General features: G+C 48.9%; 1 protein-coding gene across 3 annotated transcripts in view; it reads left to right on the forward strand.

Moving 5' to 3' along the window:
• The first annotated feature begins 235 nt into the window (after nt 1–235).
• The window catches only part of CYFIP2 (cytoplasmic FMR1 interacting protein 2), a 43,646-nt gene continuing 20,495 nt past the window's right edge, over nt 236–23,386 (forward strand). Inside the window, exons 1-22 of one of the 3 annotated variants that reach the window (XM_010074182.1) lie at nt 236–352; nt 2,324–2,413; nt 2,494–2,571; nt 5,366–5,467; nt 5,972–6,153; nt 6,454–6,550; nt 7,197–7,325; nt 8,244–8,348; nt 11,423–11,514; nt 14,379–14,496; nt 15,355–15,474; nt 15,942–16,067; nt 16,992–17,158; nt 17,439–17,679; nt 17,902–18,055; nt 18,607–18,763; nt 19,512–19,608; nt 20,178–20,254; nt 21,224–21,332; nt 21,698–21,817; nt 22,489–22,688; nt 23,203–23,290. In XM_010074182.1, the coding sequence (XP_010072484.1) occupies nt 236–352; nt 2,324–2,413; nt 2,494–2,571; nt 5,366–5,467; nt 5,972–6,153; nt 6,454–6,550; nt 7,197–7,325; nt 8,244–8,348; nt 11,423–11,514; nt 14,379–14,496; nt 15,355–15,474; nt 15,942–16,067; nt 16,992–17,158; nt 17,439–17,679; nt 17,902–18,055; nt 18,607–18,763; nt 19,512–19,608; nt 20,178–20,254; nt 21,224–21,332; nt 21,698–21,817; nt 22,489–22,688; nt 23,203–23,290 (2,766 nt within the window). The remainder of the gene's footprint in view (nt 353–2,323; nt 2,414–2,493; nt 2,572–5,365; nt 5,468–5,971; nt 6,154–6,453; nt 6,551–7,196; nt 7,326–8,243; nt 8,349–11,422; nt 11,515–14,378; nt 14,497–15,354; nt 15,475–15,941; nt 16,068–16,991; nt 17,159–17,438; nt 17,680–17,901; nt 18,056–18,606; nt 18,764–19,511; nt 19,609–20,177; nt 20,255–21,223; nt 21,333–21,697; nt 21,818–22,488; nt 22,689–23,202; nt 23,291–23,386) is intronic. The other 2 variants (XM_010074184.1, XM_010074185.1) reach the window with 2 other exon arrangements.

The raw sequence follows: 23,386 nt of genomic DNA on the forward strand, positions 1-23,386 counted from the left end.
TGATCTGCATTCCTACTCTGCTGCTGAATCACAGACAGAGAGATGACATGGAGATGTAGGTTAAATACACAAGAAAAGGAAAACGAGATAAACCGGGATCGTATCTCCTGCAGTGCCAGGCAGTCGTGGTTCCGGTTTTGTCCTTGGTGCTCTCCCACTCAGTTTGCTGGCTGCTGTCTATCTATCACCGTCTCTTTTCCTTTGGATTTAGCACGGAAACTGAACATCCAGAGCCATGACCACTCACGTCACGCTAGAAGATGCCTTGTCCAACGTGGACTTGCTGGAGGAGCTGCCTCTGCCAGACCAGCAGCCATGCATCGAGCCGCCTCCATCCTCCATCATGTACCAGGTACCTGCAGCGCCCGGAGCCAGCGGGGCAGGGGGGCTGTTCCAGGAGCTCATGCAAAGCACAGGGGCACATGGTGCTGTGAGAACTTGCTGAAAACATCCTGGGTTCAGCACTAGAGAGTAGTGAAAGGGATCTTTAAGGCTAAGCAAGACAGAGGGAAGTTAAAAAATGAAGACCAGAGTGCATGAATGGGGAAGAACCAGGAGATAAGATTTGTGATAACAACAGAAAGTTCTCAGCGATGTTTTATTATGCACATATTTCTGTGCTTCCTTTTTATGGCAGTGCGTGCATCTAAGTAGGTCAAAATCAAAGTTCTGCCTGACTTTGGCCGGCGTGTGCTGCTAGCACAGCTGGAGCTGCGGGGCTGGGGAGCTGATGGCATGCAAGGAGGGCAGGCGCTACAGTCACTTCTCTGCCTTGAACAACCACAGAGTTAGCTGCAGCTGCACTGACCAAGCAGAGCTTGGCACGAGCCCAGGGCAGGGCTCAGACTCCTGCTTTTGGATCCGCAGCGGCATGCCTGGGCTGCCTGGCCACCACACCCTGCCCTGCAGCACACACCCAGGGTTAAATATAAGATGGGGTTACTTTCTCCATCCTGCCCCTCCTGAATTCGTGACTTGCCCATGGCGGTGTATAAATACACACCCGCCGTGATTGCGGTGCCGTGTACGTGGGGGTCTGAAATTACAGTATCTCTGCCAGCAGGTCAGACCACGGGCTCGTTCAGGAGCATTGGTATCTCTGCAGGTTATCAGAACCAAAGGCACTTCTGGGCTGTTCAAATTTCAGCTCTCCCTGGAAAATCTTGATATAGTTTTTTTGCTTATCTCTTCTTTCAAGGAATTTTTACTCTTTGCTGGCTTGTGTCCTCTGAGGGGCTCAGGGTCCAGGCTTATGGCACAGACACGAGTGTGTGCACACAGCTGGGCATGAAAACCTCCTCTAAACTGGATCTAGAGATATTGGCCAAGCCTGCTTCCTCATCATATTCAGTTTGTGAGTAGCCCTCTCCCCTGCTAGCCAGAAATGCATACGCAGCCTCAGCTTTTATTGTCCCATTAGTCACACGTGATGTCCTGGAGGCACTAAGAAGAGCAGCCCTGTGGCCACGGGTCTGTGCTGCTGACTTTCCTACGCAGGAAATCAATTATTGAGGTGAGCGTGGCTGTTGCAATGCTAATGTCATTGCAAGGAGCAGCTCTGGATGCTCGCGACTTCTGTATGCTCAGATACCATCAGCCAGCCTTCACAGAGGGAATTACCCGAGCGCGGAGCATGTGAACGGGCACTCGGCACAGAGAGGCTGAGGAGCTGCCCCTGCCTTGCTCTCCCCTTCCTGCTGCCCTGTCCTGACCCAAAGCAGTAGCTCAGCTTCCAAAAGAACTGTTCCTCCCAAAGCATCTGCTTGCAAGAGCAGTGCTCGTGCTGATAATAGCATCTGGATGAGCGCTGACCTTCATATTTATGTTTTCCAGACATCTCGTTCCCTGCCCTTTCTGTGTGTTTATTCTTTGCAAAAAAGGATGTGGTCTTCCCCTAGCAGCCAGGGCACAAATAGAAATTAATGAGGCTGCATCTGCCTTTGAGTTAAGCGAGCTAAAACCCTTAGAATAATTGCTGTAGGTTTGTTCTCTGGTGTGGCTGCAGCTCCCTGTAACTGATCCCCATCTGGTTTGGCTTGATTTTACAAGGGTTTGTCAGTCTTGATTGCCATATTTTCACACTTATAATCTGCAGGATTTCCTCTAATAAACCTTTGTGATTCAGAAGCATTGCAGGCGGCAAGCATGAATCTATTTCCTAGAGGTGCAGTGATTCCCAGCACCGCAAATTGTATCTCAGCTGCTCCCATGCCCCAGGAGCCCTCCTGGTTCTGCCTTGTGCCAACACATCCCATGCTGGACTCTTTCAGGCGAGCAAACAACTAGGTCTCTTTTAATCCCCATCTCTCCATTTCACCCACAGGCTAATTTTGACACAAACTTTGAAGACAGAAATGCCTTTGTGACGGGCATTGCCAGGTACATCGAGCAGGCGACGGTGCACTCCAGCATGGTGAGTCCCCCAGGCGCTGCCCCGGTGATGCTGAGCCTTCGGCGCGTGCCCCGCCCCAGCAACGCTTCTCTGTCTTTCAGAATGAAATGCTGGAGGAAGGCCACGAGTATGCTGTGATGCTTTACACGTGGAGGAGCTGCTCGCGAGCCATCCCCCAGGTACTCAAGCCCTTCCCAGGCAGGGATATTCCCAAAGCACCTTGTTGGTTTTGACTTCAGTGTAGGTTAGTTTGGACTGGAGACAAAAGGGAAAAAAGCAGAGAAGACTGAAGCAGATAGAAAAGTTGAAAAGAGAGACCACTGACACTTCAAATTGTCCTCTCCCCACCGAAGTCTTAACCACTGATCTCAGCAGCTGGTAGCTGTTCGTAGCTGTTTACAAAGCAGATCTGTACTGCTGCCCTAGCAAAGGGCATCTGCTCTGCACCCTCATGTATGTGAAAGCTCCACCCTGACACCTCCTAGCAGTGCCTCTCAGCTCAGTCACGCTCACCACACACCAACTGCCTTAGAGACATTTCCTGGTTTCACGAGCCCCTCCCCTGCTCCCCAAAGCAGTCACTCCTGAAGTTATTTCATCGCCACAGGACCAGCTTGTTTGACCTACAGCTGCTAACAGGACTCAGCTCTGGTCCAGCACGGTACTTGGGACAGTGCTGTGTTTTGTCACTTGGGTCTTTATCCACTTCTCTGGTAGCCTTTGCTTTAATTCAGTCAGTGTGGTTATTTCCTTCCCAGTGCACTGCTTGAATATTTTGCTCTCTCATGTTGTGGGGTGATGGAGTTTGCTTCAGGGAAAGGCAGTTAGGTTTTGGAAGGTGAGAGTAAAATCATCAGATCTGGTTTGTATCGCATTTCCCTGATACCACTGTATGGTGTCATACCATGACATGGTATCAAGAACTTAGCTTCAGTTAAAAATTGCTTCAGTGCCAAGTGGGACTCTTGTGTTGTGTGAAGAAGGGGGACCAGGCAGGCTGGGATGAAAACAGTGAGTCCCCTCGAGATGTGGCAGATTCGGGCTCTACCTGACTTGCCCAGAGCAGATTAGGCAGCTGGGGCAGGTTTTGGCTTCCCAAACTGGTGTCCAGACTCTGGGGTACTCTCTCTGCTCCAGTGGGAGCCCCAGAATTGTAGATGGTGTGTGAGGATGCAGAGGGAACACTTTGATATGCCAGAAACATTTCCCCAAATGCCGTTTTTTGCTGCTGATATACCTGAAGGTCCTGATCTCCCCCCAACATTTAATCGTCCTCCTCCTCTACTGCTCATTCTGTTTCAACTGTTTCTCGTCCTTCTCTCTCCAACCTGAATTTTGGTGGCTTCATCCTGCAAACACCTACAGGCATGAGTAAGGTTGCCCACGTGGCCCACTGATCATGATTCAGGCTCCAGCTCGGAGCTTGTCTTCCTCACTGTGAACATGTGCTGGATCACTGCAAAAACGGCGACTGACAATGCACTGGGGCGGGTGCAGTGCACTTCCATTAACCCTACGGATAAAAGGCTTTGCAGTGCTTCCATGGAGCCAGGAAAAAAATATTTCCACATGGCTGACAATGCCCATGTTTGTGATTCCCCGGGAAAGGTCAAACCTCAGTTCCCCTTGGGTTATACTCTGCTGATGGTCTCATGAGACCCAGCCACGGGGAGATTTCTGCCACTGATTGGATGTTTGCTTATCTCCCATTTATATTTGATGCTGTGCTGCTGTTGCCTCTTCTGGCTGCACTAACAGAAGGCAGGCTGTGGCTGAGCAAGATAGTGCTATGGATCATCTGTTCTGGTGTTTTAGTGTCCTGCCATCCTGTTCACCCCATGACATTTGTTCCTCTCCAAGCACAGCTTGCAGGGTCCCTGCTCTCTGCCCCTGGGGCTGCAGGCAGTGCCGCCTGTGATGGAGGGACCAGAAACCCCCACCACAGAGGTTTCTTTTATGGATTCACCAGATCTGATCTTGCAGTGACCCCTGTGCTTTGTCATGGGGCATGTGCCTATGGCCAGGGGGGTCCTATTCTCTGCCCCCCCAGCCTGGCTGCTCCCTGTGCTACATCAGGGAGTGTGGTTTTACAAGTGAAGAATGGAGCCTACACCTGGGTGTGCACCACTCTTCCCTTCCATGAGCTGCATCCTCGTGGCCATCAGTATTGCCTGACTGCAGCATGGAACACCAGGGCAGGGACGTTATGTTACACTCTACAGAGAGGAATCCCCTCACGTGAAGCTGGCTGATTTGTCCCCTCGCACCCTGTGGATCAGCTGTTGGGCTACTAAATTTGCACCAGAGCTGTCAGCCCCATCACAGCCTTGTGTCAGCAACAACTGGAAACAAAACTGGAGGAGGACAGCAGGATGCATTGCCTTGGGCAGCTGGGGTTTTCCCTAAAAGTTTGGTGATGACTCCAAGTAACTGGAAATGAGATGGATGACAACTGAATAAGTCCTTAAATTTAGCTGCCTAGGATTCCAGTAAAGGTGACTCACTTCATTGCTGCTAGCCACATACAAGCCCAGTGATTTTTAACCAGTCAGCAACAGAACCAGAATTTTCCCAGTGAGGCTATAGCAGAGCTGTAATCTGTTGCCTTGTGTGGCTGTGGGACTTTGCAACACAAAGTCTCAGATAACTTTATGATATAACGTTCCCACATTGTGTAGGAAGTCCAGACTCCATATTACGTGTGTTCTACCCCAGACAAATGCACAAGAAGACTTTTCTTTCTCAGAATCAGGATTGTGCCTGTTTATAATGCAGGGAGAGAATTTCACATCTGAGAAATAGCCCCTTCCGCTGTCACCTATTGCCTTGAGAACAAGCTCCCTCTTGGGTCCCTCTGTCATCCTCAGATGGGGACAGGATTCACTGTGAAGCAAGCAGAAGAGGGTGGCCGTTGCAGTCCCCTGCTGTGTTAGAAACTGATGCTGACAAAGCTGATTTGTCTTTGCAACACAGGTGAAATGTAATGAACAGCCAAACCGAGTGGAGATTTATGAGAAGACAGTGGAAGTCCTGGAGCCAGAAGTCACCAAGCTTATGAAGTTCATGTATTTTCAGGTAAATGGTCAAGGAGAAAGGCAAAAATAATTTATTACTTTGGTGTTAACTTATCCTAAGCAGGGCTGTGCTGTCCTTGCCTGCCTGGAGAGCCCCCGAGCCCACTGGTAGGTCTCTTCCTTGCAGTCACCAGCAGATAGCTGAGACCTGTCCAAAGCAAAATCTGTGCCGTGTGTCCCTTGTTCAGCCCCAAATCTTGTGCACTGGTTGGGAATGAGCACACCTCAGGTGTGAAGTTCAGGAAACCTGATTTTACAGAACACACCGCACTCGGTGCAGCTGCAAATAGAGGGTTTGAGCTCCTCTCTGGTGCCGAGGAGGTTTGTCGGTAGTGGTTTGTCACACTGCATCATTTCATGGTGACAGTGGAGAGGGACCCTGGAGCCCACATCCCCAGCAGAAAAATGCTGGGAAGGAGGAGGTGGGTGGGTGGAGGAGGGACCCGTTGGTGCCATGGTGACTCACATGATGCTGCTGGTCTGACCCCGTTCCGCTGCCTTCCAGCGCAAGGCTATCGAGCGGTTCTGCAGCGAGGTGAAGCGCCTGTGCCATGCCGAGCGGAGGAAGGACTTCGTCTCCGAGGCTTATCTCCTCACGCTGGGCAAGTTCATTAACATGTTTGCTGTCCTGGATGAGCTGAAGAACATGAAGTGCAGCGTCAAAAACGACCACTCTGCCTACAAAAGGTGAGAGGGGGTGAAGCAGATTGAGTGGGGAGGGGGTCTGCGAGGGAGTGCCTGGGCAGCCCAGCAGTGGGTCGGGTGGACACCAGGAGGCTGGAGGCTGGGTTTCTGCACTCGTGTAAGCTCTCTTTGTGAGTTTAGGCAAATCTCTGAGGCCGGCTGTGTTTCAGTTCCCTCTTGGTAGAGAAAAGAGCAGAGCTGTGCTGCAGGGCAGTCTGAGGCTGCAGGGGAAACGGGGAAAACGGGTGGTGAGCCTCGCAGTGGGTGAGGGATCCTTGGTGACAGTGGATTTCTCCCTTCCAGAGCTGCCCAGTTTCTGCGGAAGATGGCAGATCCCCAGTCCATCCAGGAGTCCCAGAACCTCTCCATGTTCCTGGCAAACCACAACCGCATCACACAGGCAGGTCCCTTTGCTCTGAACCAGTTAACATTTCTGTGGGTAGAGAAAGGCAATGACTGTGGGAACAGTGGGTCATTGCCACTGAGTCTGAAGATTCTTGGGTCAGGCTGTATAATTCTAGCAGTATCTCCTTCTCACGGGTCATCCTGGGTGGCTTTGAAGGTCTCTTCATGCCAAGACAAGGATGAAGGTCTAAAAGATGCAAGAAGAGCTCTCAGGAGAGGTTTCTGCCAGAAACTCTTCCCCTGTTTTCCCCAGTAAATCCCTCCAGTCTATCTCTGCCACTGCATGGGGACTGCAGATCACACCTAGGGCCCTCCACGCTCCACAGGCTCTATAGCTTCTGCTAATGAGGTAAAATATTGCAGAGACAGGAGAGAGTCAGAAAGTCAGCTTCTGAGTCTTTACGTCTCACTGTGATCAGTCTGAAGGGGAGAGCTGTCCTGCAGAAGAAAGGTTGTTCCTTACCAGTGGTACCGTGAGGTCAATCCGCTGTCTGTAATTTAAGAAAAGCACACAGACAAGGTTTGAAGAGGTTTGAAGAAACCTCTTATCATTCTGCTCTTAATCCTTCAAATATGTTTCTCCCCTGGTTCCCGCTGTTCCTCTGTCCACGTGGATAATGTGGCCCCTGTTGATGTTTCAGTGTCTGCACCAACAGCTAGAGGTTATCCCTGGCTATGAGGAATTGCTGGCTGATATTGTCAACATCTGTGTGGATTACTATGAAAACAAGATGTACCTCACTCCCAGTGAGAAACACATGCTCTTAAAGGTGAGATTTGGCCATGCTTATGGTGCTGGGTGCTTGGATAGTTTCACTTCTGTTTAGCCCAGGACAATGTTTCTCTTAATTTTATTTTTCTTCCCTTGGGTTTACATACATTCCTTCTCTGCAGGGCCAGTGTCCTCTGGACAAACGGGTGGCTATGCGATGGGAGGGCTCTCTGCCTGCAGCAGCAAAACTGCCTTCCTCCTCTTCCTGCTTCCCTTCTGACTTCTGTTAGTTTGGGTCCTCTGCTGCAATACCTCCATCCTCCCATTCTCTCCCCTTTCACATCTTTGTTGTAGCTGAACAGACTGGATGTGGCCCATCCCTGTGCTGTGAAGTGTCACCTCTGTCGGGCAGTGCCATGAGCTGCCTCTGTTCCTGCTGTAACTTGGACCTTCTCCCGTCATTTCTCTGCTGTAATTTGGACCTTCTCCTGTCATTTCTCTGCTGTCCCTTCTGGCCTTCTCCCATATTCCCATACAAGAATCTTCCTTCCTGTCTCCCTTTCCTCTGCTCACCCCCATCTCTTTGAATATCTGAAAGGATTTGTAATTAATTAAAGGGAAAAAATCAATCCAGGAGAATATTTTACACGTTTTTAGTTCTTCTCTGGGAGTAAATGTTCACCTTTGGGTGGAGAAGACTTTTGGGTTGTTGATAGGTGGGAGAGAGGAGGAACAAATTACCAGAGTGAGTGTCATGTATTTTTGCGCAGAAAACAGAAACAATCCATCGTGTGTTCTCTACCGTGTACATCCTTGCAGATGTGTGCACTGTGCATGTTTTATACACTCTTCTTATCAGTGCCAGGTGGTACAGGAGCCTGAAATGGTCTTTCCGTATGCTAAGTGATGGAGAAGTGTCTTTGACGTGTGCTGCTGACTTCACGCTAATGAAACCCACCCTTTCTGTCTTCTCCAGGTGATGGGCTTTGGCCTGTATCTCATGGATGGGAATGTCAGCAACATTTACAAGTTGGATGCCAAGAAGAGAATCAACCTGAGCAAAATCGACAAATTCTTCAAGGTCAGTGACCTGACTGGGTGAGGCTGGAGTTCATTGCAGACGAAGGAATTAGCGACCCGTACCATTGCGTGTGCTGCCAACAAAACCCAAACTACAGGAATCATTTACAGCTCCAAAAACCCAAAGAGTCGAGAAATTATCTAGGCTGAAGGATGAGGAATGGGATTACTGTGAACGTGCATGGGCACAGAGTGCGGGATGGGTGAGGCGAGCGATGCTGGCCCTTGGTGCCAGCGAGGCTGTGGGTGTGTGAGTGGTGTCTGGGGCTGGCTCTGCTCCCGTGCCACTGGTTCGGGAGCCAGTGGGAGCCGAGGGCCCTGCACCCTTGCTTGGCAGCCAGATGCTGCTGCAGCTCTGCCTGCTTCCTGCCGAGGGGTAAAGCACGGAGGCAACATGTGGGAGGTCTGTTTTGTGGATGAGGGAAGGATGTGCCAGGCTGACATTGCTTCTGTCTCTTTGCACATTTCTGGGACAGGTTTGCATTCTCCTGAGGCACACCATGATTTCAAGCCACCAGCAAGCCTGACTGGTTTGCTGAGGTCTGTGGTGGGTGATGGTTGCACTCCCCTTGCCCTCAGCAAGCTGCTGAGCTGAGAGGCGGGATGCAGCTGGCCAGCCAGTGTGTGATCAGACAGTCTTATTTCATGTATAAACTGTGCTCCCTGCAGGACAGAAAAAGCTTCTTGGGGAGCTTGCGTTGGCTGGAACTTGGATGTGCTCAGCGAGTTCCTCAAAGGGCTCACCTGATGGTCTGAGAACCATTTCTGTCTTATCTGAGATCGGGGTTTTAGGGAAAGGTCCCCAAGAACTGGATGCTCCCAGTGACAGGGTGAAGCAGCCGTGCAGCCTCCCTCTGCCCACGCACGTGTGCAGCTGAGTCCAGCCCTGGGCTGCTCCATGCTGGAGACTGGGCTGCACTTCCCTGGGACCACTCAGCACGAGAAAGGTTTGGGATAACCCTGTTGCTTCCCCCCCCAAGATCTGGTGGGTGTGTTCAAGCCAACAGCCACCAGTGGCAGATGGAGAAGGGGGGCTGAGACCCCGCACAGCACTGCCTGTGGCATTCACAGGGTAAATGACACCTCCTTTCCGTTGCTGCTGTGCACAGGCTGGGTCCAGGAGGCATCTCTGGTTTGGGGCAGGTCAGCTCTAGGAGGCACGGTGGGATCTGGCAAGGAACAAATGTATTGGCAGGAAAGAATAACAGTATAGCAGGAGGACAGCAGAATAACTTCCCAGATGGAGCAATTAGTTTTCTTTTAGAGCTACTGAGCTTGAGCAGTTCTCCTGAAATGGAAAGATCAGTTTTTCTTACCAACATTTGCTCCACAACAGTGAAAATGAGAGGATGATGATTCGGGGAGGCCAGAGTGCTTCTTCCCCATCATTCTTTCAGCAGAGTGGCTTCTCCCTGCTGCTTTACCCAGCCAACTGTTGAGGAGCCAGGAAGACAAGGTTCTTGGTGGTGACAGGGTACAGGATGCCTCCCTGCTTATGGCCCCAACTTGCAGTTTACAGATGATGCTCTGGGTCTGTGCAAGGGAAGGAGACAGGCAAGCCCAGATAGCTGGTTTCATGAAAGGTTGGTGTACCAGCTGCTGCATCCTCACCCTGACCGAGTGGGGAGCTCTTCACCCCAATTAGCATTATCTCCTGGAGACAGCTCTGAGAGCAGGGCTCAAACACCTAAACCTCATGGATGGGGTGATAACGAGGTGGTCAAATACTCTTCAGTTACTGGGGAGACTGCTGAGGACTGCAGCTCTGCAAAGGTGATTTGGCATGCCATCCCTTGGGGTCTTCCTAGTTTTTCCATGGTTCAGCTTTGACAATTCAACTGAATCTCAGTTTAAATCAAGTCCTCAGTATAATCTGTAGAGTTTGGTCATCTTGGTGCATTCAAACAGATTTCCTGTTCGTTGCTAAGTGCTGTGGGCCATCAGAGAATCAGGTAAAATATCTTCCATTGCATGGAATAACTTTCTCCTTTCCAGCCTTTTTTCCATTTGCGCTCCTCTGACATCTGCTGTGGTCTCACCTAATCAGTTAAGTACCACTCCAGACTATCAGATCTCAATAAGAAAAGGCCAACTACTCCTCTTACTACATCTGCTTATTGCCTTCTGATTAAATTTCTAGTGGATTGACCACGAATTTGAGTAGTGAAAATGAACTACCCCTTCATTTAAACCTTTTATGAAAGTGCCTCTGGGAATCCCTGGTGACAGCATTGCACATCCTCCATAGGTGCCAGCCTGAGAAGAGAAGCGTGTGATAATAGGACAGGGAATTTGACACCATCTTCCTGGAATTTTGGGGCAAGGTTTTTGTAGCCAGGTGAAGTTGAAACTTCAGATTTTATTGAAGAACTGTTGGTAGCTTCTGGTTGAATTTTGTTTGCAGCTGGAAGCTTAGTGAAGCAGGGACCTGTCTGAGCTTGAGGTACGTTCAGTGCACTTTGAATTTATTTCCCATCCAAATCCTCCTGAGATGTAAAGGGCGAGTAAAGCCATTATATAGCAGGCAGGCATTGCCTATGTCTTTTCTCTTTGTGGAGAAGTTTTAAGACACATCACTAGCAGCAGCAGTGACAAAGTACAATCCGAGTCCCTGGGGAAAGATGCCCCATCCCTGGCAGTCCAGGGGGCCACAGCAGCCTGCTGCCAAAATACCAGTGTGCTGGCTTTTTATTCCTCTGTTCCCTTGGAGGATTATGGTGGGAAGCGTAAGCCCTGCTGAGGAATACGCTTCTCTCTTTTTGCTGTAAGAAGAGCCTTTCTTCTGGCCGGGTACAGCACTGAACCGTTCTGGCAATAACCAGCCAGTATGGACAAGACCAGAGCTCCAGAGCACTCTCAGGGTGATTTTCCTCGCACAAAAAGCATTGTGATCATTTTTGGCAACTTCCTAGGTGTGAAATGACCCTGTGTCCGGGTTTGCACCTTGCTTTAAACAGCCTGTCACTTTCCGTAGCTGCAGAGACACGGGATGCTGTTCCACAGTTCCTTGTGTTGCGCTGGGGCCACGGGCTCTCTCTCCGCTGTGTTTCAACCATCTTTTGTTTTCTTTTCCAGCAGCTGCAGGTGGTTCCTTTATTCGGCGATATGCAGATAGAACTGGCCAGATACATTAAGACCAGTGCTCACTATGAGGAGAACAAATCCAAGTGAGTGCCTGCCGTAATGTCTCTTGGCTTCTCTGTGTGTGTCCCGAAAGCCGTGGGAGCTGCGAGTCTGCGGCGTGCGTGAGGTCTGTGCACGGGTACCCGTGTGTGTCCCTGTGAGGTGTGAGTCCCAGCGTGCCAGCTCTGTGTGCACGTGTGTACCTCCCTGACCCTGCATGGGAAGATGTCCTCGCTGGCCCCCGAGTGCGTGTGTCCACAGGCAGCTCTGAACCCCCGTGTGACCGTACCCCTGGGTGTGGGCAGGGCAGCGGGCATGCCTGCACGTCTGCACCACTGGCCAGGGCTGGGAGGGTGCTCGGTGGCCAGCAGCGAGGCTGGAGGAAGGAAAGGTGGCTGGTGCGCAGAGCAGGGTGGCCGCGGAGTGCTTGCGAGGTGTGTGAGTGTGAGCAGCGTGTCCCTGCTCTGGAGAGATTTTAATCCACGTTTTGCATCCCAGGGTCAAAGTCCTCCAGAGCGTGAACACGGCAGTGAATCTCTTTGCAGCAGCCAGGATGTCTCCTCTAGCTCGGGCAGGTTTCCTGAGGAAGGGCAGTGGGAATGAGGGTGGAACTGGAAATCAGATGCACTGGAAATGAATGAATATTGTGGGAGAAGGGCAGAAATGGAGTCTTTAAGGCAGTGCACAGGAGTGTACAGCACTGCTGCCCAGCCAGGGTTACGAGCAGGTTGCTGCTCCTGTCAGATGGATTTGCAGCCGTTGTTTCAGACCAGGCGTGTGCAAGGTCCCACCTGTCTCTGTAGCTTTGCATTGCGCTCAGTTATTGCTAGAAGAATTGGTGTTAGGTTTGGATAGCCTCGGAATGGTGTTTGCAGCCACACGTGAGCCTGTCTGAGCTGTGTCAGGCTGTCATCGGTGCTGGCAGCCTGTCTTTCCCCAGCGACTGGCCCGTCACCCGTGGGACCCTATCACACACAAGTCAGATTTCTCTGGCATCTGCGAGAAGCAGCCTAGCTGAGCTTCTCTTCAGAAAAACCTGCGGTCTTATCTCTCTGCTTCTGTTCGCTTGTCCCATCCACCCCACAAACGTGGCTCACCAGGAGGAAGCAGAAAAGCTCACGTGGCTTTTCTGCCCACAACGTAGCTCACCCAGGAACGGCTCTCCCCTGCCCTCCCAAAGGCTGGTTGAAAAGTGCCAATTGTTCATGAGAAATTTGAAAACAATGTGGCAAAACTTCCTGAGCAAAAGGTTTTTAATTAAAACTGAAAAAAAAAAATTTAGAAAAATCCTACAAAATGTAAATTTAAAGAATATTTTTGAAAACTCAATTTAAATGGGAAAAATTGTCTAAAAGTGTACACCTTTTTATGCCAAGTCATTCAGAAAGCACATTTCAACGAAATATGTGTCAACTGCATTCATTTTCTCATCTCAAAGCCAAGGTAGCTCGCGGGCTGGTTATCTGTGCACAATTTTAATGTCTGTCTTGAAATCTGTCTTACCAGGTCTGTGTGCCGCACCTTACTAACCAATGTTTCTTCCTCACTCGCTTGCTTTCCCAGCAAATTGCATGGGACTCCCAGCACTACCTCTGCCAAGGTGGTTCCATATAATCCCCATTTCTTACTAATACTGTTTTTGTCATTTTCTTTTCCTCCGTGTCTCCATGAAAGTGGAATTAATGGGTGTTTTTCCTGCATGGCGCTTTGTTTCTGCACGGTGGACTAGGCTGTGTGTGGCAGGGAGGGCTGGGGCAGCCCTGGCCATTCCTGCCAACCTGCCCATTGTCCAGTGGGGAGCACAGGACATTGGAACGGGTAAGAGTGGAGCGATGGGTCTGGGGGAGGATGGATTTCACAAGGGATGACATGGTCCAGCACTTCCAGGACCTTCAGCCACCACAACTATTGCCAACAGGTGCCTCACAGTTAACTGAAAGAAGGTGTCTTTGTGTCTATGTCCATATCAGTGGCAGGTTTCTCACCTTCCTTTTGTACGGCCAATCTAGATTGGAGAAGATTAATATCTATCTTAAGATGGACAATTATATAGAGGGGAAAAAAACAAGATCTGAACATTTACACTGTGATGACAGAGTAAGACATGAGAGTCTCACTGACAGATGTTTGCTTGCATAAAGGATTTTGGTGGAGCCATTCTGGTTCTATGTCTGTGGAATGGGGGAAAAAGGAGAAAATTAAATAGAAAATTAAATAGACCTGATTCGCACCATTTCTTCATATGATTGTACCTTTGGAAGGGGTGCACTGCCTTCTTTTAGGGCCCCATTACGCTGTTACACAGGACATGTGGCTCTGTGCAACTGAAACTCTAGTTCATTCAGCCATACTCTGCTCATTATTTGTACTCAGGGTGGTTCACTGAACTGACAGCATGAGCCAGAACCAAGACCAGAGTGGGAGGGATATTTCCTTGCTGGCCCCTTGCGGGTCTTTCCTTGCAGGAGAAGGCAGCATGACCCAGCCCTTTCGGTCCTGGAGAGATGACCTCTTAAGGGGATGATTATCCTTAAGTTTAGCAGAAAGGATGCAAACGATGCTGAGGCTCTGCAGTTCATCCTCCCTGACAGCTTGGCCAACAATGGTCTGGAAAATGGCCACCTCTGCGCAGGGGGGTAGGTCAGCCCAACATGGAGAGCAGCCTTCAGGGTGGATGGAGCAGAGATGTTCAGGCTGAAAGGTGAGGCAAGTGTCCCCATCATGCTGTGTGAGACCACCTCTGGAGGTCCCCACGCACCGGGGGACATTAGAGAGACGACACAGGCTGACATTTGCCCTGAAGGTGGGAAGTCTTGAGCACAATGAAGTGAAGAGAGCAAGGCTTCATCCCTGGGGGTGTCTGTGGAGCTCCGTGTCCTGTCCTTGAAACTCTTGCTTTTTTGCCCAGGTGGACGTGCACTCAGAGCAGCATAAGCCCCCAGTACAACATCTGTGAGCAGATGGTGCAGATCCGAGATGACCACATCCGCTTCATCTCCGAGCTCGCTCGCTACAGCAACAGCGAGGTAAGCTCTGCGGGTAGCTGCCGTAATCAGGCTCGTTAGACAGATGAGGCGAGGAGAGGACAAGTGTGACAAGAGCCAGGGACGCACAGTGAGGAGGGAAGGAGGACACAAGTGGAACAAACCACTTCTCGATCCAGTAATAAAAAAGCAAGTTATAAAGGGCCCCTGCAGGTGCAAAATCGTGTGCACTGGAATATCTACTGCAAAAGTGGCCACAGCTCACTCAAAATAAACAGAAAAATTTTTGCAACTAAATGTGTATTGTCAGCCAGGTGTCAGAACACCCATGTCTTGCAAATGGGTCTTTTCTGTTACACAGAGCTATCGGTCAGGCCTTAGAGGAAAGTTCATGAGGGCATCTCTCTTCTTTTCATTACTGAACGGCGAAGCCCTCTCTGATGTGACTGTGACTGTTTTTTGCAAATGTGTGATCGTCATTCATCACTGTCAGTGCAATGAATTGTTAGCATTCTTGGGCCTTTTCTTTTTGGCATTTGTAAGTGCTTATTTGAACTTTAATTCACTAAAAGACTCTCAAGGATTTCAGTAGTATTAGACCATCACAAAGGAATGGCAGAGTGGAATGAAAACAGTCAGTGATTTGCTCTGAGGTGACAGGTCAGATTCATTTTTGTAGGGGAAAAAAAATGACTGCCTGGGTAAAAAGAGCTTTGCCAAGTTATACCCCTTTTCCCGAGGGACAGTATATGCACTGTGCAATTTTAGCTTGGTCGTAAGGTCATGAGGAATTAACTTCAGCTGGGATTTGAGAGAAAGATCTGTGGCTGATGTTTGGCTCAGCAAAGCCTCTGCAGCACGTTGCTGAGTTGAGCCCTGACGTGATGTGATGGTCTCCAGGTGGTCACGGGCTCAGGACTGGACAGCCAGAAATCGGATGAAGAGTACAGGGAGCTGTTTGATCTTGCTCTACGGGGACTGCAGCTGCTGTCCAAGTGGAGTGCCCACGTCATGGAAGTGGTGAGTGTTTAGCCTCCTCCTCTTCCCACTTGAGTGTGAATGTTTTAACATGGCACGTGCTGGGGTGTCCCTGCTGATGCTAGAGGGAGACTGGGTGATTGTTCTCCTGAACTGAACAGCGCAGTTAAGTACTGAAAGCTGTTTGGGATAAGTCTGGGTCTTGAGGAACTAAAACTGTAATCCAAATGATGATGGAAATTCCTAAGTTGGAAAATTTTGACCCCATCTCAACACGAGTCCATGGATGTTAAATTCCAATATGACTGGCAACCTCCCAAATAAAGAAAAACAATATTCAGTACAGTGATAATAAAGCCAGAAAGAGGCACAATTTCTGCTCCCAAAGGAATGTTAAACAACTGTAGTAATGTCTAGGGAATGTTTTCCTGGCATAGGGCACTCTTCAGTCTTACCAGCCTGCCTTCTTACTCATTGCAGTGTTGACAGTGTCTCTTTCCATCTTCCAGTACTCTTGGAAGCTGGTTCATCCCACAGATAAATTTTGTAACAAGGATTGCCCAGGAACAGCAGAAGAGTATGAGAGAGCCACCCGGTACAACTACACCAGTGAAGAGAAGTTTGCCTTTGTGGAGGTAGGTGCTGACTGCACAAGAGTAAGAACCATCCAGGGCTGTTCCTGTCCATGGGGAAGAGGAGGGAAGGGCACCTCACCTTCCTCAGGTTCCTCAGCAGGGTCCTCATCCCTGTAGACCACATTAAAGGGGCAAATTAAGTTCTTAGGAGCTCCTACACTGCACCAATGCATGACTAGAGCAATTCTCCTCTCTTTTCCTGATCCTGCTCTTCTTATGCTGTGTTTGTGTGCTGGAGAAAGACAGAGGTAAATCCCTACATTTTCCTAATATTGCTGTATTAAGCCCCTCCTGACCTGACAAGAAGATTCAGGACTCCTGAAAAAAGTATGTGGGCTTGCAGAGCAGTGTGATCTGGAGCAAGATCAGGAGCTACGTTCAGGCACTGTGAAAACCTAGGAGATCCTCAGCCAGTCCCCAGGACCCATCAACTCTCAGTCCAGCTGTCTGTGGACAGTGGGAATAGTCCTCCAAGCCTGGCTGTGGGAGGCCCTCACACCTTCATCTTTCCTTACACAGTTCAAAGTGGTTTGAACATTGCCTTAATTTTTGTGGCTCACTCCCTCCTGGGATTTGTCACTATGCCCTGGTGCAGACGCAGGTCTGTGCAAGCCACACAGCTGCACCCATGTGTGGAGCATGTGCAGTTTCCTGGGATTGTGTTAAAGATACCAAGAGATGAGGTGTGGAAACAGCCTGCCAAGGGACAGGGGCCATGTGCAAGAAACTGGTAGTGTAAATGCTCTCCTCAGCTTGTTGTGAGCCATAAAGCAGCTAACACCAAAAAAATTACACACCAAATTACTCAACCTAAGTCACTTGAGTAGAACTCATTTAGTCCCAAGTTCTCTTAATGTTGGATTTATGGACCTCTCCATACAATGGAAAAATAGTAAATACCTCTGTTTGTAATTTTTGCTTCAGGTGATTGCCATGATCAAAGGTCTGCAAGTGCTGATGGGCCGGATGGAGAGCGTCTTTAACCAAGCCATCCGCAACACTATCTATGCAGCCCTCCAGGACTTTGCCCAGGTGACCCTGCGAGAGCCGCTCCGGCAGGCAGTCAGGAAGAAGAAGAATGTCCTGATCAGGTCAGTCTGTCCTTCTTGAATGTAATGCAAAAGCTCGTGTATTTATTTGTGTAGCACATTTGTACTGTATAAGCATGTGGCCCTGCATACACCTCGTGGCATACAACCAGCCAACATACCTTGGCCAGCAACTCTTTCCAAGGTAACCTTTGGGCATGACTCCCCCAGTGTATATCCCCACCTCAGATGCTTTTCCTCCTGTATGTGCACAGCAGTGAATATTTTAATCTTGAAGCAGAACCAAGCTTAAGCACTACTTTCCCTCTCCCACCCACTCCAGTGTCCTTCAGGCAATTCGGAAGACAATCTGTGACTGGGAGGGAGGTCGAGAGCCTCCAAATGATCCTTGCCTGAGAGGTGAGAAGGATCCTAAAGGAGGATTTGATATTAAAGTCCCACGACGAGCAGTAGGACCATCAAGTACGCAGGTATGTAAATCTCCATCTCCTGTGTGGGGAATTAATGGTCTAACAGCCATGTGGGGGTCTCCCATCCAGTGGATTAGCAGCTGTTTCCTTGGTGTCTTCCACAGTCTTCATGCTCTTGTGTGTTAAATGTTGCTTAGTTCCCAAAGTCTCCTTTTTTAGGAGTGTAATTATTTCTATCCCAGACTGACGGTAGCTATGGATGCAGAGAGTAGTAGCCGCCTGGGAGAAGTGTTATTTTTTGTTGCAGAACACCATGGCTGCGTGTGGGAGTGTCTCACTGGAGAGTGGTAACTGCATGTTAACTTTCTTCCAAAGCTCTACATGGTGCGGACCATGCTGGAGTCCCTCATAGCAGACAAGAGTGGCTCCAAGAAGACTCTGAGGAGCAGCCTGGATGGGCCGATAGTCTTGGCCATCGAGGAGTTCCACAAGCAGTCCTTCTTCTTCACCCACCTTCTCAACATCAGTGGTGAGGTTATGGCACGGGGAGGCTTGAATCCAACTCTTGCATGCTCAGACAGGCAAAGGTAGATCATCTTTGCTCTTCACTGACCAATGCAAAAGATTTTCCTTGATTTTTCCCAAATTTTCTGCTTCTGCCTGGTACAGGAGCATTTCTGGGTAGTGATCATTATGTGAACAGGAATGCGTCAACAAATGCAAACAGCTACAAGTGGTAGTTTAGTTTCTAGGTCTGGAGTTTTCTTTCCATTCCAGGCAGACTTCTGATCCACTGGGCACAGAAAAAATCTTCCAGAATAACTCTGAGCTATTGAAATATTCTTCCTAGAGCTCTAGAGCAAAAGAAATGATCCCTTCTTTCTTCTTCCACTACAAAGTGCTCAGACAATGTGGGCAGGGTTGGGTTTAAAAACAGAGACATCCCAGAAGAATGTTCCATACCTAAAACCAGTCCAACATGAGGCTGCAGCAGCTGCTTCTTGTGTACATCCCTCACTGCCGTCCCCACGGGAGTAACATGGGTGCCCTCCTGCCGGGGGGATCTCCTCTGCCTTTCAGAAGCGCTGCAGCAGTGCTGCGACCTGTCCCAGCTCTGGTTTCGGGAGTTCTTCCTGGAGCTGACCATGGGCCGCCGCATCCAGTTCCCCATCGAAATGTCCATGCCCTGGATCCTCACAGACCACATTCTGGAAACCAAAGAACCCTCCATGATGGAGTAAGAGCCAATGGGCTGTGGTGGGACTGTGCATGCGCTGAGGCTTGGGATGTTGTTGTGGAGTAGGGTAGGCTGGTGATGAACAGTCTTTTTGATGTGGGAGGAAGAATAGATGTTTCTCAACTGGCTGTCACATGAATGTGTACTGTGTGAGTACCTCGTTAGCAGATGCACACAGGCAACTTCCTGGCACTGGCACTTACTTATGCATCATAAAGCAGCAACTGGCAACTGCTCTATTCGGATGTGGGCACAACTTGGTGGTACCGTCATCTGCATGCAGCAGTCAGCCATCATGTGCAACCAAAGGGACGTGGGCCCTGGCTAAGGCACCTAAACACTTTTTTTTTTTTTATATACATGATAAATTATGAGAGGAATTGCTGTTATGCAACTGTAATTATGTTCATAATATCTTCCTCATTAGGAAGACTTTGTTTTCCATTTTACAGCTATTGTCAGGGCGCTCTGTGGAGCGAGGACAGCATGGAAGCTTTTTTAAGGGCAGAGAAGGAGCAAGTGTTGATTGAACAAGTCACAGCTCAAATCCAGATGTGTTCCAGCTGCTTCCAGCAACTCTGACATAAGGGAGCAAGAGGCAGGATTTGAGGGGTTGGAGTGAGTGGAGATGATAGGAGCGAAGTCAGAGAAGAGCCATTTTTTTGCACCGAGCCAGGCACATGCACTGGCTGCCATTTATCCTGCTCCGTGGTTTAACTTACGACATGATCTGTCTTCTTGCCCTCAGGTATGTACTGTACCCCTTGGACCTCTATAATGACAGCGCATACTATGCCTTGACCAAGTTTAAAAAGCAATTCCTGTATGATGAAATTGAAGCTGAAGTAAGTTCTCTTAATCTTTATTGTAAGGAAAGAGCTCACTGGGGTCCTGTTGCCCTGTTTGACAGGCCTGCCCAGCAGTTCCACAAATTCATTATAGGCATCTCCTGAAAAAAATACCCCATCAGACTGAGAAGTTTTCAAAAGATCAAAATTTCCAGAGAGCTTACAGACTCTGCTGATTAAGGGCTTCAGCTCAGCTGTACCCATGGGGAACACTGGAAGCCAAAGCTGTCAAACACGGGGGACATGGAAGAGGCAGTCTGATGGGCAGGGGGTTATGAGACATCAGAAGAAAATGGGCAACTGGAGATCCATGAGACAAAAGGATGACTGGGGATGGGGGACTGGGACCTGTAAGAACATGCAGAAACTACAAGAGAGAAATGTATCTGCATTTCTCTGCTTTCCTTTAGCATGTGAAAAGTGCAGTGTGATTTTTAGATATTTAATACATAATTGTATGTATTAACTTAGAGCTCTGTATTGAGTTGTATTGATCTTCCATGCGTAGGGAGGAGCTGCCCTGTGTTGGTGACACCCTCACGATGTCTTGGTTTTTTCTCCCCCAGGTGAATTTGTGCTTTGATCAATTTGTGTACAAGCTGGCAGACCAGATCTTTGCCTATTACAAAGCAATGGCTGGCAGGTAGGAGAACCTGACTGCTGCTGCTGAGTGATGATATTGCTGCATCCAAATTGCTGTTAACCAAAAGATTCCCCGCAGGGAGTAGCCACCACTGGTAGACATAACAGAATAGATCATCCCTGTCCCACAGAGCTGGCTGTCCATGTCAGACCAGTGTAGATGGGGAAAATAAATTAATAGTGGCAAGGAGACATGGTTAAAAGTTAAAAAATAATAATTGCCATCCCAAGGAGCTGTCTGAGTACAATAAGTGAGAGCAGCAGAAAAGCAACCAAGCCTGTTGAAGGCATGTCCTTGCTTGACTTCTGTTTGTGTACCAGGCAGATGAGGAGTGGAAGCCTCCCATCTCTAAGAAACACAAACATGCACTTGTCCTCACCCTAGTAAAGTAGGAGAACATGTAAAGGCCAGAAGGGTACTCAGTATCCTCGGTCACACATTAGACCATCTGACTGTAGGATTTCTGCAGTCACTTGCTCCCTTGTGGGGAGATAGGCCGTTTGTGACGTCCTTCTAACCAAGAACATGGATGAACTCTACTAAGTCCTCCTCTCATGTCCCCAAAGGTGAACTACATCTTCAGTGTAACTCTGCAAGGAGTTTTGTCTCTAGATCACATTTGGCCTTGGAGAAGGGGAGCAATCACCATCACCAACCAAATGTTCCCAGAGCAGATCTTCCAGGAGGCAGCATGCCAGTACCTGGCACTAGTGATATCTTTCATCACAATCTTTTATCTTCGGAATGTTTTAGCCATAAAAGCCAAGAATGATGGACAACAGCATGGCAGTCCCCAGATAACAACCGCTGCTCTGTGGTTTAGTGGTGTAGGCAGAGTTATTAGTGTGTGGAAATTTCTTGGCATTCAGAGAAAAGTTAAAAGAAGGATGAAAACAACTCTGGAAAAGATCCAGAGGGAAGCTGATAGTGCATGTTTCTTTTTTTCCTGACACTGCTTCCCTTTTTCAGTGTTTTATTGGACAAACGTTTCCGGGCTGAATGTAAGAATTATGGGGTGATTATTCCATACCCACCATCCAACCGCTACGAAACACTGCTCAAGCAGAGGCACGTCCAGGTACAGTGCAAGCAGTAGACTCCAGTACTCATGGCTCTTGGTCTATTATCCTTTTGTTGGTGGCCGGCATCTTACTGCTGGACTCAATCAAAGTCAGTGCTGGAATGAAAAGGGTTGAACCTGTTTCTGGCACACCACAATCAGGGCATGGGGCCAAGGGGAAAATGAGCTACGCTCCGCATTTCCCTCCTTCCCTGTTAAGTAATGGTAAACTCAGCTGAGGCTGAGTTTCACATTTAAGCAGACTTTCACATTTAAGCAGACTTGGATATTTGGGTTTAATTTGTGTCTGTTAAAAAAGAAAAATAAACTGCCTTTTCTCCATCTGTATATAAAACGCAAATTACCTTCTCTTCTTTTCCCAGTTGCTGGGTAGATCCATTGACCTGAACAGGCTCATTACCCAGCGTATCTCAGCAGCGATGTACAAGTCGTTAGACCAGGCCATTAGCCGCTTTGAGAGCGAGGACCTGACATCCATAGTGGTAAGAACTGTTATTGACTGCGAGTATGAATAGGAAGAATAATACACTTCTGTGGCTACACAGTCAACTGTCTTCTGCTTCAAGTCCCGCTTACAGTAGGTTTCAGCCAGCCATGTATCCTGCTTTGTGCTGCTGAGCCGCTCTGTTTATGCAGCTTTAATTGCATTACTACTGGACCATTAAGTATCTGTGTAAATCATAAGGTGACAGGCAGCAGTTAGATTTTGCAGAGCTCATATAAGAGAATCCTGTAGCCTGGGAGAAGGAAATCTTGACTTTAATTCCCCCTGTTGGATGAAGGTGTCTGAGACATCGTCTGTGTGCGTACAAGATTTACTGTCTTTGATAAGTTACAGGACCATCAAAGTCAAGTAGTGTAAAATTATCAGTTTCCACCTTTGAAGGATGTGAAAGCCAGACACTGCTCAGTGGGGAACAAATTAATTTCACTTCTTGCACGTCTAGGAGATACTGGACCAGGACCCCCTTGAGTAGAAGTGCAACTGGCCTCAGTGACTGAGTTAAAATTATGTCTTCAGCATTTGCTGCATCCTCACCTGGAAAGTTCTGTGTGGCTGTGCACATAAAATCATAACACTGGCAATTAAGTCAGCTGTTTCTATTGTCATCTTGGTAATATGTTGCATTTGCTGCTGCTTTATGTGCTGCAGGAGCTGGAGTGGCTCTTGGAAATAAATCGCCTGACTCACAGGTTGCTGTGCAAGCACATGACGTTGGACAGCTTCGATGCCATGTTCCGGGAGGCGAACCACAACGTCTCCGCACCCTATGGGCGCATCACCCTCCACGTCTTCTGGGAGCTCAACTTTGACTTTCTACCCAACTACTGCTACAATGGATCCACCAACAGGTGAGGAGGAAAAGCAAAGCAGGGGCACCTGGAGACCCTGCTTTTCTTTCCAAAATGTCAAACCTGCCACATAAAATTCATATGCATTGTGGCGAGGTTTTCTTCCCCTGTGGGATTAGTTACAGTTAAAATGAAATTAAGGGCCACCAGCTCCCCTTGGCCTTGAAAATGTTAGTAACAAATGAAAGCAACAAAGTTGGATGGTGATTGTAAGGAACTGAGCTAGTTTGGGTTAGAGGGTTGGTTTACTGAGCAGCAGAGCTGTGGTACCTGCTCATATATGGGTTTCTTGCCTGCCCCAAATGAGAAGAAACCTCACCTTTGGTAAGTTAAACTGACGTTTTACACCACCAATAGGTTGGGGCAGGAGTTTACATTCCAGTTCATGTAGCTCAGGTGATGAATTGCTAATTAGTCTGCAGCTGCAGTTCATCCCAGACTGTGCCGTATGCGCACTCAGCACAACAGACCGGGCTCTGACCACCTTCCTCCCCATCTCCCGTGCCCACCGCAGGTTTGTGAGGACAGCAATCCCTTTCACGCAGGAACCCCAGCGGGACAAGCCAGCCAACGTGCAGCCATATTACCTCTACGGATCCAAGGTCAGTAAGTGAGCCACAACGACCAGAAGCGATGGGTGTTGGAAGCTTTTATTTAGGAAGAAAGAAATGCAAGAACTAGTTCATTAACCGAATGCA

Source organism: Pterocles gutturalis, unplaced genomic scaffold (genome assembly GCF_000699245.1).
Source record: "Pterocles gutturalis isolate BGI_N339 unplaced genomic scaffold, ASM69924v1 scaffold9922, whole genome shotgun sequence".
NCBI lineage: Eukaryota > Metazoa > Chordata > Aves > Pterocliformes > Pteroclidae > Pterocles > Pterocles gutturalis.